This window comes from Dermacentor variabilis, chromosome 3 (assembly GCF_050947875.1).
Source record: "Dermacentor variabilis isolate Ectoservices chromosome 3, ASM5094787v1, whole genome shotgun sequence".
In the NCBI taxonomy this organism is placed as follows: Eukaryota; Metazoa; Arthropoda; class Arachnida; order Ixodida; family Ixodidae; genus Dermacentor; species Dermacentor variabilis.
The window spans coordinates 163,725,342-163,741,446 of record NC_134570.1 but is presented as its reverse complement, the minus strand read 5'-3'; the positions used below and the strand labels follow the sequence as shown (position 1 = coordinate 163,741,446).

The 16,105-nt window shown below is 48.2% G+C and overlaps 1 protein-coding gene across 1 annotated transcript in view; it reads left to right on the top strand.

Annotated features, from left to right (window-relative positions):
• Positions 1–16,105, top strand: part of LOC142574301 (uncharacterized) — a 175,089-nt gene that overhangs the window by 151,720 nt on the left and 7,264 nt on the right. The window contains exon 4 of the mRNA XM_075683419.1: positions 2,638–2,930. Coding sequence (XP_075539534.1) covers positions 2,638–2,930 — 293 coding nt within the window. The remainder of the gene's footprint in view (positions 1–2,637; positions 2,931–16,105) is intronic.

Here is a 16,105-nt window from a genome sequence, read left to right as displayed (position 1 = left end):
ACTGTTGTTCAGTGGAATGATGTGCCCTCAGAAATTTTCTCTGCTAAAAATTTTGAGCAGGCACTACTCATGTATTTTGCACAATGATATGGAATGTTATTCTTCCCCTCTTTTATTCATGTTATTTTTACTATTGCCTACGCAAGTGCATTTTTCTGATGGTATGAATATCGTCCTTTGCAATACACAAAGGCCAGTTTGTTACTTTTTTTCTTTTTGCTCTCTTCCTTTTTCTGTTCCGTATGTCTAGCAAAAGAGCACATATTATTCTTGTCCTACATGAGTGTTTGCAGAAGTACGCCCACCTGCTTGGTCTGTACAGACTGCAGTATGTACAAAGAAAAAATAAAAACCACTGCTAGCGTCAACTCCGAAGTACTACATGAATCCGTCCTAGGTCCCCTTGTCTTCCTCATCTTCATAAACGGCCTTCCTAACGGCATCTCATCCTCTATCCGATTTTTGCAGACGACTGCGTAATTTATCGTCGCATTACAGATCAAACCGACCATGCAATGCTTCTAAAAGCCTTACACCTAATAGAAACCTGGTGTTCCAATTCTTTAATGAAACATCTCCAAATCTAAAGCTATGCAGGTATCCCGTAAACACTCTAACAAGGATCACCTGCACGCTTTAAACTCGACAGCCTTATACATGACTGAATCACATCGTTATCTCAGTATCACTATCAATGGCAAGTTGACATGGTCCGACCATATCATAAAATACGCTACCGACACCACTAAATCACTTCGTTGCGTCAGACGTGCCCTTGCACTGTGCCCCTCATCCACAAGAAAACTAGCTTAGGAAACTTGCATTAGAAGTAAACTTGAATTCGCCTCAGCTATTTGGAGCCTGCACCAAGCTTACTTAACACATTAGAATCAATACAAAATCGTGCCGTTAGATGCATCACTTCCAGGTACAGCCGTGAAGAAGGTGTCAGCGCCATTAAATCATCCATAGGGCTCGAACAATTGGACTTCCGTCGGAAAATTGCAAAGCTGTGCATTTTCCACCGACTATACTATAACTCCCCTCAACTACGTGGAAGGCTTCTAATCCCGCCGAACCGTACATCTCGTTGCCTTTTTAACTCTTGCAGCATCCAGCGCTTGCATGGTTCAACAATTTCATTCAATAAATCGCTTTTGCCTAGCGCCATCGTAGAGTGGAACAATTTACCAGGTATGGTTGTCAACGAACGTCCCCCTTATCTTCAAACAGCCGCTTGCTGATCACCTCAAACCCTAACCTTATACTGATTTTACTGTGTTTTCGTTCTTTTGCGATTGCTGTTTCACATTTGGTTGTTCTGCTGATATGTTTTTGCACTGCATTCAGTGTGCCTCTTAGCCTTTATTTTTCTGTTCTCATCAGAATACACACGCTGAGTTTTGTAGGAAACTGTAACCATGTCTTTGTATATTTATCTTCTGTAATCGTCCCATATGTAATACCACGACAGGGGTCTTTAATAGAAAATAAGTTTTGATGATGAGAATGTTAAATTCTAGTGACTTTAAAAGGTGGAATATTAATATAGATTAATGTGGCATGAAGTTTACAGGTCCGTATGTTTCCACCAAAAACAGATATATCAGTTCTGTCAATGTATGTGTTAGAGTATATACATCAGATATATCTATTGTGTTTATTTATAGCTTACCTTAATATTTACAATGATTAGGAGCGATTTGGAAGCTTTCTAATCAGGTCATATTGGCATAATTTACAGCGGTTTATTTTCACCAACTTTTTTCGCTTCTATATATTATTAGGTGCAGTTTCGAGAACTGTAACATCATGTTCCAATGTTCAGTTGCAAAGGTGTAAAAGTGATAGTCTAAGGAATTGTTTCGATTTTCAACAATGTTTATGAATATACGGACTGTTTAAATAACATTCCCTTTTCGTACAGTCACTAATTTTTAGCTTTTATTTTAAATGCAACCAGCTTCATCAAATTCTGCGCAGTGGTTCCCGAAAATAAACGATTTCTCTGTACCCTTGTATGTGGATAGGAGACCCGTGCTGAAGCTTCCTCTTAACAGTACGGGTCTGTAACCTTGCAGGCCGAAAGTAAACGCAAAATCTCAGCTTTCGTCATCCGTTTCTTTTTCTGAATATATTAGTAAAGTAAGTGTCCCATTCTACACCCTCGTAAATCTGTCGTGAATTCATCACAAAAATTATCATCAAATAAATTACCATGAATCCTTTCGGTAGATGTGTCACGCGAGATTAGTCTAGCTCATAGTGTATGAGAAAGCATTCAATATTCCAGATTCCCTCGACAGTATTGCGACGCTGTTACAGACATTGTAGCAAAATTTATCGAAAACCTATTGTTTCAATTTGCCTTGTCTCATTTTAGCAACACGCTCAAATAACGTTGGCAACAATGATAGTGCGTTACACTATGCCCGTTCGGTCAGTATTTCCAAGGATCTACATCTACACTTCCTGTTCCCCGACTAATTAAACCTTGAGTAGTTCTTTTAGAATTGAATTCTCAATCTCTCCCTGTCAGTTTCAGCACAATGCTGGCGTCTCCTTACTTTTAGCGGGAACTTGCAGACACGTTTTCTTTGTTTTTTTTTCCTCCGCACTTTTTATTCCTCTTCAAAGGAGCTGGAAACGGCGTTGTGTTCAGCAGTTCGATCGTGGCCGTGACCAGTTACTTCGACAAGCGCCGTGGCATCGCCCTGGGTTTGAACATGGCCGGCCCTTCTATGACGTCTCTCGTGGTGCCCATGCTTCTCCAGTGGCTGCTGAAAGAGTACGGGCTGCGAGGCACGTTCCTCTTACTGGGCGGCTGCATGGCTAACATACCCGTCCTGGGAATCCTGCTGCGTAATCCTCCATGGGAAAAGACGACCAGGGAAACCACCGCCGTCGAGGTGGAAAACTGCTTCAATGAGGTAAACTATGAAAGTGAAAGAACAAACTTCGCACTGTACCAGAATACAGTTTACTAGAATGAGGGAGCGGGTCCAGCGGACGCCGCGGCAAGCACCGAGAGTGATCCAAAAAGTTAGTGATGCTTCACTTCGTGAACGCGGGTGGCGTGCAAGCGTACGGGTGCTATAGCGCACACGACGCTATCGGCCCTCGGTGCGCCTAGTCGCCTACACTCTCCGCATCGCAGATTGTATTCAAGACAGGGTTCGCGCGACCGCGCCATACGTAGCAGCCGCTGGAGTAGAATGCCCTGTTGCAAACATTCGCTTACTATGTAAATTAGCTAGCATGATGACAGCGCCCACAGGCAAACATGGACACTTCACTCTCCCTCGCTGTCAAAACGCTGGTTTGAGAGAGAGAGAGAGAGAGAGTAAAACATCTTTATTAATAATATTTGAATGGCGAGAGCAGTGTGGGAGGAACCCTCAGTCCAAGGTCCCTAAGATGATTCCGGCGATGTTTCGAGCCTGTTGTATCACTGCTCGGAGGACCTCGGGAGGTCCGTCGCGGAGGGCATCGTCCCACAGCTCTTTGTTGCGTAGGTGGTAAAGGAGAGTTGACAAGGGAGGAAAGAGGTTTGCAGTGCACTCAATCGTGACGTGGAAGATTGTGGGCGAGCTGCCACAGAAATCGCGGCAGCAGCTGCAAGCGAAGTGGCCTTCGTGCTCTCTATCGCTTCAACGCGATCTCAGGGGTGAGAACACATCACACGCAGAGCTACGAGCCGCCGCCTCACCTAGACTACCCCCAAAGCAGATCGCTTTTAAGATAAAGCCCGCACGACCGCTCGCGGCTGAAGTGCAATGCCTCCCTCCCTCCCCCTGTGCGATGGTGTCATGCGCGCGACGAAATACGGTGAGCTTTCTGTCCTCGCGCACACGAGCTTGAGCCGCCATCGTCAGCTCACCGTCGCACGCTTTCACTTGCACACACAGCGTACAGCGCGCGAGGACGATGTTATCACGAGACGAACTGGATACGCATGCATCGCAAAGAAAACCTGTAGCAAATTCCAGAGGAAGTCAACCCAGCGTGCCTCCGCTCTACCTTCCTCCTCCGCGGTGCTTCGCCTCGTTTCGCCATCCCCACTTCGCTCAACGTTACCTACACATTCCCGTAGGTGGAGCTACTTTGCCGCGCGCTCTGCGCACTCCTTCGTACTTTCCCCACCGCACGATTCTCTGCACCTCCAGGCGCCTTTCTCGTTCGCTTGCTCCGTGACTTCAAACAGACACAGCCAATTTCACGAGTTGCCCAGTTACGCTTGCGAGGAAAACGGCGCAAATACAGTACGGTGGAACCGCTCGCAGAGCATAGTATAGTTCAATACCGCATGGTAGCACGGTAGTAAGGTGAGCGTTCTCGCATTCTTCCCTCGTGACAGCTAGCGCTTTGAGATGCTGTCGTTGAGACGCTGCGCCTCTGGTCACAGTGCCGGCGCCCAGAGGTGGCTGCAGGCGCTGCACGCTATTCCGAACGCATTGCTTAACAAAGTGGCGCTCGCAGTACCGGCTGACTTCCGCGTACGGGTAAAGCACGGTAGTAAGGCGAAGCACCCCCTATAATAAGTGCAATATCGTGCCGCAAATAACAAATCCCAGCGCATGCTCAACGCATTCTTGAACAGGAAGCGTGGTTGGTTCTTCATAATTTTTTTCGTTATGCATTATTAGCAAACATTTCAGCAGCGTAATTTCAGGCTTAAGCGTGTCAGACTTCCTGTTCAAAGTGTTAGCTTAAAGAGCATGGAGGACACTTAACGATTTCTATCTTCAGACTTCTTTGTTGTGGTTATCCGTAGCACTAATTAAATGCGCAGACGATATTTGCAGACAAACCGGAGCCAGCGCGGAGGCCAGGCGCGTCCGGCCGGCGCGCTGGGCCGCTCATACAGGTGAAGGCGAGGTTGGCGCCTCCAGCATTTTAATAAAAAAAAAACGCCTCAGTGTGGCTTTGCGCTGGACCCAGTCCCCTTATCTAGTAGACTCTAACCAGAACCAGCTTACGCCCATTTACGCTCCAGCCACACCAGCATCGCAAGCCCATTACCCGCATGCAGTGCATGGGCGGCGTTGCACAGGCGGAACCGGTGAGAAATTTTCATGGACGCTGGGACCGCATGGCGCGGTTGAGAGCTGGCAACTGTTCGGCAGAGCAAAGGAGCTCGAGGTCGGAGACGATAGGGACACATTTTTATCGATGTAAGTTCAAGCTTACGCGTCATGACGAAAACGATGCTCTCATACTGTCACATTTTGCTTTGCGACTGCATGTGCTCCATTGGCGCGGAGCACCGAGTTTGAGACACCTCGCAGTCATCTCACCTGCACCACTATATTTTAATGACAAAGCATTCTTTCACGAGCTCCCAAGCTATGCCACGCGAAAAGTGTAATGCCTTGTATCTGCCCAGAAATGCGTGATTTGTAAGTTAAGACACCTAATCGTTATGACAGTGTAAAATGACTGGAAACTTTGAAGAGATAGCAAACAACAATTTAAAGAAAGAAAATAAAATGAAAAGAGAATACTTATAGAGATACAAAGGGCTCGTGAGAAAATGCATGAGGAAGCTTATAGTAAGGTTGTACAAACTCATATTTGGAGGTGGTTCAATTTAAAATTTGGGATTGGGCCAACTTGTAATGAAGAGGTGGGCCAAGTGAAGTTTAGGTGTAGGCCAACTTGAAATCCGGAGTGGGCTTAAATTTGGGGGTTGGCCAACTTGAAATTTGCAAGTAGGTCATCTTGAAATTTGTCGGTGGGCGAACATAAACTGTGGGGTGGACCAACTTGAATTAAGGGGTGGGCCAACTTGAAATATGACATAAGCGAGATTAAATTTGGGGGTGAGCCAGGTTGAAATGTGGGGCTGGACAAACTGAAATATGGGGTTGTGTCAACGTAAATAAAATGGTGGGCCAACTTGAAATTTGAGGATGGCCCAACCTAAATTTGGCAGCTGACCAACCTAAATTTGGGGGTGGGCCAAATTGAAATTTGGATGTCGGAGAACCTATAATCTTGTGGCTGGGCCAAATAGAAATTTCGGGGTGGGTCAACTTAAATTTGAGAGTAGGAAACTTTAAATCTGGGCATTGGGCAACTTAAATTTGGGGGTGAGATTACTTGAAATTTGGGGTTGGCGCAACTGAAATGTGGGGTAGGGCCAATTTGAAATTTGGCTGTGGGCCACTTGATATTCTGGATGGGCCCAAAGTCCAATTGAACGCTCCTGAGCACGCTTTGAGTATGAACACCTCGCGGACAAGCGAGCGCGTTCAGACGCTTGGTACGTTTTCATTGGCACTTAGCGAGCCGCAGTCAGAACACAGGCGAGAGCTTCCGTGGACAAGGAACGAGTGCATAACACAGGCTTGCGAGAGCGAAGGTGACATGGCGTCACGGCAATGCACTTTCCCCTCATACAACGTACGCCTCACGCGCTACTACGACAGCTGGCATTCCCTTGCGACCGCTGTGCTCCTTACGCGTTCGTGCCCGGTGTTCCGGCTCAATTGGTAGGGTTGCACAGAAAAGGACGGATGCGGCGAGAAAATCTGACAACGGTCTGATAAGACCTCAGCGTTCTTTGCCAGGGGAAAGACCATGGGTAGATGCGCATAAGCTAGAAAAAGCAACTAAGCAAAACTAAGCAGAAACGAAGTCAAAGCCAAGCGAAACAATGCTTACGCATTAGTAGACATTTATCAGAAGTTCTGTACCTTTTTTCCGTAATACCTGCATCAGGCTGCAACATATATCGCTGTGTACTCGGTTCTGTTCAGCGCGCTGGTACACTTTTACGCGCAAGCGTAACTGGCCGGCTGCGCAATCAGCGAATGTTTGTTTGAAGCCGCGAATGAAGCCGAAGAAGAGGAAGGCTCCTGGAGCGGAAGAGAATCGAGCTCCGTGTAAAGTAAGAAGGAGCGCGCTGAGCGCTCCGCAAAGCGACACCGCCTAGAGGAAAGTCTAGGTAACGTTGAGCGGTGGGGAACGAGAAACGACGCTAAGCGTCGCGGAGGAGGAATGTAGGCGGAGGCACGCTGGGTTGACCTCCCCAGGCAGTTGCTACAGGTTTTCTTTGCGATACGGACGTACAGCGTCCATTTCACGATAACGTCGTCCGCGCACCGTAGGCTGTGTGTGCCAGTGAAAGCGTGCGACCATAGATGGTGCGACGGTGAGCCTATGATGCAGATTAAATCTCGCGTGCGCAAGGGGGGAAAGGGGGTCGAAGTGCGCCGTCTTCCGTAGCGCGCATGGAACAGGGGGAGGGGAGAGGGGCGTTGTACTTCGGTTGCGCGGACTTTATTGGAGGCGAGAACTTACGGAGTCGCCATCTGTCGGAAGCGCCTCCCTTGCGTAGTATGAGGGATCACGCGGCGCGCTCCTCAGAGGTTTCGCTTACGGCGCTCAATAAGAACACCACGCGGCAGCCCTTCTAGATATTTCTGTAAGTACCCGCAAAACAAGAAAAGTTTTTTACTGTCGAAGTAATAATCTTTGGCAAACTGAAAGCAGAGAATCGTTTACAGACGCTATCTCTTTGCCGAGTACGTACAGTGAACGTCACTGCGCGCGGTCGCCGCAATGGAGTCTCCAGAACCAGCATCTTGCGTAAAAGGTAGGCAAACGCTGTGAGCAAACCGTGTGAAATATGTTCATATGGGCTGTCTGTATAACTATATGGAGTATAACAGAATGAGGCCTCAATGCAGCGATCGCACGGATTCGCGGTTACCGACTGCGCGCCTCCGTCCATTTACGCGCGAAATGTTTCCCTTTCGCTGCGAGCGCGTTTTATCATCGTGCCGTGAGCTTTAAGCAGCAGCATATGAGTATTTCACAGCACACAAGCAACCATCGTTGTTTGGAAACTATCAGAGCTGTTCAAAAAATTTTCGTTATATCTATGAACTTCGACGCCTACCAGGGCGAATGGGGATGTCCCGTCGCGATGATTGAATCTTCTTTTCTAAGGTATTAGGCGTTTGAATAACCACTATTTCTCAAGTTGCCTCGCACTCTATGTTTATCGGTGTTCTCAGTAAGCAATTACCCGCTGCTTCGTTTATTTGATCCAGTAGATTTCATTGTTTGGTGCTACAAGAGCGTGAACATATGTCATGCCTCTTTTTATGTGCTTTTTATGGTTCCCTTTTTATTACTGTGAACTCGCCAGTATCTAGCATAAACAAGTTCGTAGCGCAAAACTTCATGACAGTTAGCTGGTCAGCGCGCGGGCGAGTGGGCGCTTTGTGCTACTCACCGAACATCGATGCCCCGACGCCGTATTAGAAATCTTCCTCGCGTCTGTGCTTGCTGCACACTCGAATTGTAGCCGATGGCTGTCTTCCGGTTCTAAGTTTCGCGAGCCAAGCTTCACGCAGCTTCTTGCCCTGCGGCTACGTTTGAATAAGGCTGACACCGGACTCCGTCCGACACTGCGGCAACGAGCAGTAGTCTACCACGCTGCACGCCTCCAAAGGCAGCCACTACCTATTGTAGTGCTTTCAAATGTTAAGCAGACACCCAAGGCGGGAAAGCCTCACCACTTGATCAAAACCGCAGCGCAAGTCAGACTTTAAGCTTTCGTTTTCAGCTCGTTTCGGCGCTTCCGAAGCAGCCGACGTGGTCGCTGTGCCCACGTGATCCCTCATGCCACGTCACTCCGACGGTGGCGCCAGCTTTTCCAGTGGTGGAGCTCGCGCCGATATTGAAAGCGATCTGATTCGGGAGCACAGTCTAGATGGGACGATGGCTTGTATCTTCGAGGGCACTGTGTTCTCGCCGCGAAGTTTGCAGTGAAGCGATAGACAGCACGAAGGTCACTTCGCTGGCTTCTGCTGCCGTGATTCTTCACGCCATCGTTTTGACAGCGAGAGTCTGCGGTCATTGAGTGTGATGTGTTTATGTTTGTCTGTGTGCGCTGACACGATGCTTGTTAATTTGGTTAGTAAGCGAATGTTTACAAGGGGGCAACCCACCCGGCGCTCCTGCGTATGGCACGGCCGTGCGAGACCTGTCTTGAACATGCGATGCGGACAGTTTAGGCGTCAAGGCGCAGCGAGGGCCGGTAGCTTCGCGCCCACTATAGCACCCACATGCTTGCGCGTCACCCGCGTTCACGAAGTAAACAGTCAGTGTAACTTCTTTTTGTAGATATGCTAGCTATAGCTTGCAAGAACGCGCGTGCGCGCACACATATTTTTTAAGCCAATGAACAAGTGGTGTGTCGCGGCAACAGCGTTGCACGGTCTTGCACCGCGGCGTTAATCATCTAATAACATCCTCCTAGAGACCATTCGATTATCGTGGAATACAGCTGTGTATATCGATATGTCCCTTCTCTCTATTGTTGACCACGCGCGTCTGTTTTGAAGTTGATCTTGTTGATTTGTTAACACTTTGCTGTACAGGTTTTTCAATAGCTGCGAAGTTAAACAGTGAGCCTACCATTGATTACTATTCATCATGACTGAAATAAAAGTGACATGCATTTATGGTAGTCCCCTTAAGCAGAGACGCTCATCAGATATGTTTTCAAGAGGACAATCTTTGTATTGTGGGTTCAGGGTCGTGGCTGCAGAGTCAGTGGCCACCTGAGGCTCTCAGAGAAGACACAGGGTGCAAGAGTCACTTTACTTCCCGACGGCCCAGGCCAGCTGATCGGCTTCCTATAGTCTCCGCTCCTCGCGTTCCAGCCCCAGGCTGGCTGCACGCGGCGCGAGCGCATGAGCCAGGCCCAGATAATGATGATGGTGCCCAGTGGCGCAGCCATGCAGCCGCCGTTCCCTTAGTATAAAAACAAATGTTAATTCATATTTCTCACATTGTCCTTCATCAGGACTAAAATTACACGTGTACATTTGTTGTTAATTCTAAATATGTCACCACACATAGCAGTGTTGTTATCTCCTTCATGCTTTAAGAGATGACAAAGGTTTACGGATGCACACAAGGCAGCAATGCCCACGCAAGAAGGCCTGGGTGTTTATTGTGCTGCCCCTTCGCCAACCAGTCATTATATCATTCAGCATTCAAACATTATACGGCCCATTGTAAAAGCACATACAGGCATGCTCCCTGTCTTAGCAATGGTGACAATCAAGGATGATCGTCTTGGGACCGTTTGATGTTTTCAGCATGATCCATGCGTGTGTCATGATCCATGCGGGTGTCATGATCCATGCGTGTTATTGTTCTACCTCGATAAAAAAGAGCCTTGCATAGGATGCTTGAAGTCACTGAGCTATGCCAAACTCTAGTCAAGTTATTATTGCGATAGCATTATATGGGCACTCATCAAGACGTATTTCTGCTGTTGGCATCGCGGTTAACGTCCGCAGCGGACTCGGCGCGCCTTAGGCTTTACGTACGAGTGAAAGCACGCGAGGGAAGCCGACGATCACGGCTCCATCTGACGTGCGCGAACGAAGAAAACGGAGAGCAAACGCGCCGTTTTCCGTCGCGTGAAGGGCCGTGGCGGGATGGGCGGGAGAGACTGGGAGGGGGGAGGGGTGGCATGGTGCATACAGCATATGCACCACGCCACCCTTGGCATATAGCAAGTTTCTCGCTCGTTATCTACACACATTCACCCCAACTCACGCGCAAGCTTACGCCCACTCTGTCGCCAATGTATCGAGAATAAATGAACGGGCGCGCACTTGAATCAATGTGCCGAAGCCAGGCGGCGGCGGCTACACCGACAGCACACTAATGTTCGAAGCTGAACGTTTCGTAACGGTCCGAACAGAGAGCGAGTCACTAGGGATAATACGATTTGCTCCAAGCCATAACAACGTACAGAGCAAGATCTTCAAAAGGGTCTGCACACGGCTCATACCTTCGTGCGTGCTGTGTTCTCGCCGCTCTAGCATTCAAGCGATAGACCGCACGAACGTCACTTCGCTCGGTGCTGCTGCTGCGCTTGCTCACGCCAACGTTTTGACAGCGACTGTCCGCGCTCATCGAGTGTGGTGGGTTCATGTTTGCCTGTGCGCGCCGACTCCATGCTTGTTATTGCTTGTACCCCCCCCCCCCTCCCATGTTCGACAACACTATTTCTTAGTGTCCGTGAACGTTACGGACGTTAAACTCGCCAAATAGCGTACGTTATCATAGCGCACGTAAACTGCACAAACCCAATAACGTTCCCAGCATGCGCAGGGAGGACGACGTTATTTCTTTAAGTACGTTATGCTTTTACGTTCGGTTGCAAGCGTTAAACATAAAACTGTCTATAGACCTCAGACTCTGCGCAGGCGGCGCTGCGGGAAAACCCGTCACCAGCGCCCCCATCGCAGACTTGGCGCGAACTGAGTAGTGCAAAAAGAGCTTTCCACAAGCGATGGTGCATAGGCCACAATGGACCCTCAGCTTTCGGTTGTGTTTAGGCACGGTTTCCTAAAAATCAAGGACCTGGAAAGTTTCTTCCGCCCATCCAGGCTTCAGAAAGGGAGGAAGCTCAGCAGGGCGAAGTACGTTTACAATATGAAAGAAGTCTTAGCTAGGTGTTGTTTCGGCGTGCTGCAGCTCGCAAGTACAGAGAGCATCAGGTTTGTTTATAGGCATACCAGCATAAAAGTCTAAGCATTTCAAATTGTTTCATATTGAAAATATCCTGAACACAAGACTTGGGTATCTCCTATATTTTTATGCATGTTATTAACGTAATGTTTTTTCTCGCAATTATTTATAGAGAGCGAATCCCTCCATAGCCTTTTTCAGAGCAGCAAACAGAAAACGTTTTCCAAGGCAGCAAACAGCGTGCGATCATAACGAAAGTAAGCTTCCTACGGTGCCTACGCGCCGCATCCTTCTTTCTCGCAGGAGCTACAGCATCGCTCAGTACCTTAATTTGAACTTTTCGCAGACGCTTCCAGCAACAAGCGCGCACGAATAAATGTAAATAAACGCGACATCTTTTTCTTTACACACGTGCGTTGCTTCGCGTTTACTCATCCAGTGCTCGTACAACAACTTTATTGCTCACATTTGAAAAACGCAGTCGAGCAGGCTCAGCACTTTGCCAAACGTGCTTGTTGTATCGGCGCAGGACATATACAAAATACCGAAAGTAGAAATGAGCTGGCGATACAACGATGCTGTAGAACAGGATTTTGAATTCATAAACGAGCCAAAATGTTTGGTAAAACTGACCTGCCAAATCTCTCCTTTCCACTTGTTGAATCAAGCGGAGGCGGACGTCCGTTAACAGGTGGAAATATCAATCGCACATACGCAGGATGGTTCGCAACGTTGTTTTTTCTGTTGCCAACGAAGTGGCGGCTGCAGATTATTGAGCTTGCGCTTGGTTACCACGGTCCTCCGTCAGGGCTACGCAACACAATTAGAAAAAAAAATTGTCGCACTTTCTCATGCGAGCCGCTGTGTTGTGGGGAATGCAAGTAATCCGATTACCCGACAGGTTGAACGGCCAGTATCCAGCGCTCACGCCTTTCCCCTTTATACGACCGCGACGGAAATCGGTAAAACTGAACGTTCTTATTTAGTCCTTCACGTTCATGGCAATTTACAACACAACAGTAGCGTCGATTGCGGCGTTTCTTCGTAGCACGCGGAGCTATCGCGGTTGCCGTCGTTTCCGCCATCAGTCTGGAGAGAGCCAGCAAGCACTTTATGGCAGTTCGGCGGCGCGTCCGACTAGCGTAGAAATCCATAGCTCTCTGCCTGGGTGTTAAATGCGCAAAACACTCGCAATATGGACCAAAATCTAGTTAAATCGTTGTTTCGTAGTCGCTAGCTGCATAGGTAACTTAGCAAGGGAGTCGGGCTTCGCACTACTCAATTACTGCCTCTTCGCACCGGCAGGTGGCGCTACGCGTCTTGCAAAACTCCAGAGTCGGACGTCTATTGTCTTTTCGGAACAGCGCGCTTTGAGAATGGCGGCGGCATTCACTAAACTTACCGCTACTTGACGCAGTGTTGTGCCGACTCTTGCTTCCTTCAATTGCGCCACGTCACGCTCCCTCCTTGCTTTTTCCCGCGTCGTGTATTTCAGTCATCGTGAACTCCTGTACCGCGAACAACTCGAGCTAAAGTTACGGGCAACAAATGTTTTCTCTCTCCCCGAAAGCGCAGGCTACCACCCTGCGTCTGCTACAAACAAACACGTACCCTTCAGCTGCCCGCCTCCACATTATATTCCCAGACGTTTACACTACCCCCACCAGCCGGTGCTGGGGCACTCACCCGGCTGCGCTTCCGCATATGCTGTGGGAGTGCCCAGCACAGTACACACACATTAACACCACGACCCTCTCGTCGAGGTTGCGTGAGGCTCTGCGGAGCTCCGCCCTCGACGACCAAACCTGGGCGACCCAGCACGCCCGTGAGGCGGCGGCGAGGCAAGCCGTCACGTTCCCTCATGGGAGGCGTGGACCCCGCCATCATAAAAAGCTGGTTCTATAATAAAGGTTCATCGCCCCTCCCCAAAAGCCTCAACTCGGTGCCCATAGGGAATAAGCTCACGAATCGATGGTGTGCAGAAGTACCGCTCACGGAAAATGATCCACTGACTCCACGATGCTTGGAAGCAGTGTATCTGGAAGCTTATTTACGCGTTGTAACTCTAAGGCGCCCATCGTGTGATCCGCTCGCGTTTGAGTCGATACGCTCACAACTAAGTTCGAAATAATAATTTTAAGCACTGTGATGACAACATCATCATTACACCATTATCTGCTCTTATCATCCACTGCTCGTATATATCGTAGCTGTGCTTTCGCAATGAGCATGGCCAGATAACAGTATGACCGATGCGCGGCTGTTGTAGGGTAGGTCGTTTCTCGATTTAGTTCATGAAAACAACATTTTTTTTTTTTTTAGCAAACTGGCATGGATTGCTTATAACACAAAATATGATACGCTCGTAGGCCACGTTCTCCGCGTGAAATTATAACTTTATTTATATAAGTGGCAAGGATGTAGAAGTCATTGCTATTTTAGTTATTTTTACAAGCGGCTGCGATTATTAGTGCCCATCACCCACATATTCACTCTTCGTAATCCTCTTTCTCGCTCACTCCCTCTCCGTCGTTGACAGTAGAATGCTAGAAGTGATGATTATGAGCCTTCAAGAGATGGCGCGTACCCTCAGCGGTGGATGAGCCAATCATCGAAGGGTTATAGCACACTGATAATTACGCGAACGAACGGATAACAGAAAAAGTTATTATCTGGGAACAAATGAACATTTATTATGCTAGATCTGCTCTGGGCCCTAATCTTCCTCTCTTATTTTGCCACAACGAAACTTCTTACGTTTGTCTTGCTTTATTGTGTGAATAATAATCGTTAACACCTTCATTCCCTTCTTTTCGTCCAGGTAAGGCGTCCGAAAGATCGAGCAATCCGTTGTATAAATCGGTTTAAATCCAATCATGAAGAAAAACATAGAAACATATTCTGAAGCAATAAATAGCAAAGCATCAACTAACATGAATATTATGTGTCGTACAAATATTATTTAGGCGCACTTAAAACTGAAACGATGTAAAAATTATACCAAAATGTGTTAAACTGCGTAAAGGAAGCATACTACAGTAATACGGATGTTATAAGAAATAAAGGCAGAAACATGAAATCAGCATTCAGTGAAACTATATTATATATATTACAATACCAACGTTAAAACTAAATAATAATGTCCACATATTCCAAGGAAATTTGTTCCAGATTTTAAAAAAAAATCCATGCTGATTGTTTCTGCGGCCTAATGAATTTTCGCCAATTTCACCAAGAAAATCAAAACTGGGACCGACTTCACAAAGCTTTTGGTCCATAAGTACGCTGTTCTATTGGCCTGTCTGCGTAGTAACAATATGACGAGCATTCTTATTGGCTGCATATCTTTTTTTTTCTTACGAAGAATTCGAGCATCACAGCTTATTCTGAATATGAGCCCCGATGTTCACCAAAAAAGATACAGTAATTCGGAGAATTTTCCACTAATGCGCAAGCATTGCCTATCTCGGCCGCGACTTCATTTTTGCTTAGTTCTGTTCACTTGCTTTTCCCAGCTGATGCGCGTCTACCCATTCCGGCGGCGGAGAAGGTGTAAGTAGAAAATTGCAAGATTTTCTCGCCGCATCTGTCCTTTTCAAAGCGCAGTCCTACCGATTGAGCCGCAACGCCGGGCACGAGTGCGCCTCGACGGAGGAGCACAGCGGTCGAAAGGGAACACCAGCTGCCGCCATAGCGCGTGAGGGGAAAGTGCATCGCCGCGATGCCAGGAATCGCGGCAGCAGCAGCGAGCGAAGAGACCTTCGCGCTGTCTATTGCTTCAACGCACACTAAGCGTCGAGAACACAGCGCCCGCGAAGCTACAAGCCATCGGCTCGCCGAGATTGTGCCCCCAAAGCAAATCGCTTTCAATATGAAGTGCGCGCGACCGGAGTACAACGCCCTTCTCCCTCCCCGGTTCCATGCGCGCTTCGACCGTCTTTCCCCCCTTGCGCACGCGAGATTCAGCCTCCATCGTAGGTTCGCGGTCGCACCATCCATGGTCGCATGCTTTCACTCGCACACACAGCGCACGGCGCGCGAGGACGACGTTATCGCGAATGAGCCTGGTACGTCCGTATCGCAAACACAACCTGTAGTCACTGCCCGAGGAAGTTAACCCAGCGTGGCTCCGCCCACCTTCCTCCTCCGCGACGCTTGGCGCCGTTTCTCCTTCCCCACTTCGCTCAACGTTACCTAGACTTTCCTGAAGGCGCTGTCGCTTTGCCGCGCGCTAAGCGCGCTCCTTCGTACTTTACCCGGAGCGCGATTCTCTTCCGCTCCAGGAGCCCTCCTCCTCCGCTTCCTTCGCGGCTGCAAACAAACATTCGCCGATTGTGCAGCCGGCCAATTACGCTTGCGCGTAAATGTGCGCCAACGCGCCGCACAAAACCGAGTACATAGCGATATTTGTTGTGGCCTGATGCAGTAGTAATACGAAAAAGAAAGCTACAGAACTTATAAGAATTCTCTACTAATGCGTAAGCATAGTTTGGTTCGGTTGTGAATTCGTTTCTGCTTACTTTTGCTTAATTTTTCTTAGTTTTGTGCGTTATTCGTGCATGTAAGCTCTCGCCTGCGTTGAGTGGCGCTTTCGTAA